The following is a 2,683-nucleotide window of genomic DNA, read 5'->3' on the forward strand; positions in this document are numbered from 1 at the left end:
TAAATGACGAGAAAAGGTCTACTGGGTAGGGACGAATAATTTCTACCATGATGGCTGAGGCCAGCCACTCAAAATCAGATAGACTGGTACACCTGATCAGGTCAGCCTGTCAAGTCTATCTAATACCTGATGAGCACACACACTATCAGGTAGGGCTGATCAAGTCCGCCTGTCAGGTTTAGACGTGATATGCAATAAGTAGCCCGGGCCCAACACATCCCTTCGCCTATTTAACTTTTGGCTTCGATGTCCCCCGCACACTTGATGGTCAAAACGCGAATTTTTCCGTTCAGTCAAAATCTGAAGGTCCTATTGACTAATTCATTATGGAATAGTTGGAATACGATATCATATCCTGCCCCGTAAGTATTAGGTATTTCTTTTGCCAAGAAGTTAGCCATATGTTACACATCAAAGGAGGACGACGAGATGTAAATCTTTTTCGAGACCCCGTATGGCAGAGTTTGTTAAATGGAACGTAATAATCTTGGTGATTTATTTGTAGAACTACATTTATTTGTAGAACTAGCTCATTTGGTTTAGTCTAGGTCGGAGAGTTCGGTAGTAGTGGTTATGTGCTAAGTTCGTATGGTCGACAAAATGGGCGTCTTCAAGAGGAGCTATGTTTATCAAATTATTGCTACAAATACAGGTAAAAATTTGCCTTTCAAGTTAGATTTAAAAGGTTTTTATTAGAAATACACTCTGATTTTTCGTTTGAAAGTTAATTCTAAATCTAAATGTCAATTGATTTTATTAAGTACCTTGCTTTATTTGTTATGTACCTTTTATTTCTCATTTATTTTATTAAGAGTGTAGCTACCTAACTATTTGCTATTTTACTTTGTTCTTTTCTCATTACAGCTTCTATAAGTCTTCTGATAGCTGGTTGCTGGATAGCATGGCCTTCAGTGATGATCAAGAGATTAACAGACGAGAACCCAGACTTAGAAAACATTGGGATCCGATTGAACAAGTATCAGTTATCCTGGATGGTATCTCTCCTGGATCTTGGGAACGCCATCAGCCCCATATTTGCTGGAATTCTTGTTGAAAAAATCGGCCGCAAAACAACATTACTATTGAATGCTTTACTATGTTTACCAACATGGTTCCTGGTAGTAAGTAATAAAATCGAATGTTTGTATATTGCCCGGTTATTTATTGGTATCTCCAAAGGTGTGGCATATACAGCAATGCCCATTTTCATTGGGGAAATATCGGAGCACAATATCAGAGGAGCGTTGGGATCTATTCCGTCCGGATTTCAAATGGTTGGAACTCTTGCTATTCTACTGATAGGAAATCATGTATCTTACAACAGCCTGAATATAGCACTTAGTATACTTCCTGTGATATTTTTCATACTCTTCTCGTTTGTACCAGAAACTCCTCATTTCCACGCTGCCAAAAACAATTTAAAGAAAACCGAAAAATCATTGAAGTGGTACAGAGGAAACAAAAAGGATGTCATGGAAGAAATGAATAGCATCATGGACAAAACACAAGAAGATTTGAAAAGTAAGACGGGTTATTTGGAACTGTTGACCAATAAGTCGAACCGTAGAGCTTTCACTTTGGTTATGGCAGCCTCTTTATTCCAAAGATTGGGAGGAATTACCTCCATGATAACTTACTCCTCTACTTTGCTACCTAAGCTGGACAATGCCTACTTCGGTCCAGATCAGTGTATCCTCGTATTTATGATCATCATGTTCCTATCCAACTTCTTGCAAGCGCCATTGATGGATATTTTGGGAAGGAAGCCGCTGAGCTGTTTCTCAGCAGCTCTTGGATGTTTGTTAACTTTCTCTACTGGACTTTTCTATTTATATCAAGGAGAGCTGCCCAATTTCCAATACATTCCCTACATAACCACATTACTGTATGCAGCTTCATATTATGGGATTGGTTGTCTGCCCAACATTCTGGTCAGCGAGTTGTTTCCTATCAATGTTCGATGTCAAGCATCATCCTGTGCCTCAGTGGCACTTGCGTTCGGTTCATTCATCACAACCAAGTTCCACATTTTGATTACTAAGTCCTTAGGACAACATGTGATATTTTTCATTTATTCTTCTGTGCACTTTTGTTCGGTTGTATTTAATTACTTTTATCTCATGGAGACTAAGCAGAAAACGTTAGCTGAAATACAAGAGAAACTGAACAAAAAGACTAAAAGCAAAAAGTAATCTTTGCAATAAATTGAACATTTTGTACTTGTATAATTTTGTCCTATCGATGTTGAAAGTTTACTGACTTTATTGAGTACCAAAAACCTCTGACAAGCAATTGAACCGAAATCATTTCTATTACAAATATTCTAAAACACCTAGTATAGCTCCGAGAGAAAAACGAGGTTAATTTACGTGGAAATAGGTGAAATTTCTTTACACTACACTCCACAATGTCAAACAATTTGACTCCCCAAGTGATTAATTAAGTCAAGACTGAACGCATAGTCATGCATCTCCTAGCAGTCGTCATTCCGGATAGCAGCTAGTGGGTGGCGTTACAGTAACGCCATTAATTTTATGTGGGAATGAATATGTCTCGCACAGAACAGAAACAGTTTCCCCTTTCCTAGTGAAAGAGCTTTCCTCTTTGTATAAAATGTGTCACCTAATTCACCATTGAAATGTTTTGGAAGTTAACAATAGACATGTAATTATTTATATCTCCA

General features: G+C 37.9%; 1 protein-coding gene across 1 annotated transcript; it reads left to right on the forward strand.

The window, feature by feature from the left end:
* The first annotated feature begins 510 nt into the window (after window positions 1–510).
* LOC103506588 (facilitated trehalose transporter Tret1-like) lies at window positions 511–2,683 on the forward strand. The gene is made up of 2 exons (XM_008470982.2): window positions 511–652; window positions 865–2,683. The coding sequence occupies exons 1-2, from the start codon at window positions 589–591 to the stop codon at window positions 2,190–2,192; spliced, it is 1,392 nt and encodes a 463-aa protein (XP_008469204.1). The 5' UTR covers window positions 511–588; the 3' UTR covers window positions 2,193–2,683.

The sequence above is a fragment of the Diaphorina citri genome, unplaced genomic scaffold, assembly GCF_000475195.1.
Source record: "Diaphorina citri unplaced genomic scaffold, Diaci psyllid genome assembly version 1.1 scaffold249, whole genome shotgun sequence".
NCBI classification, from domain to species: domain Eukaryota; kingdom Metazoa; phylum Arthropoda; class Insecta; order Hemiptera; family Psyllidae; genus Diaphorina; species Diaphorina citri.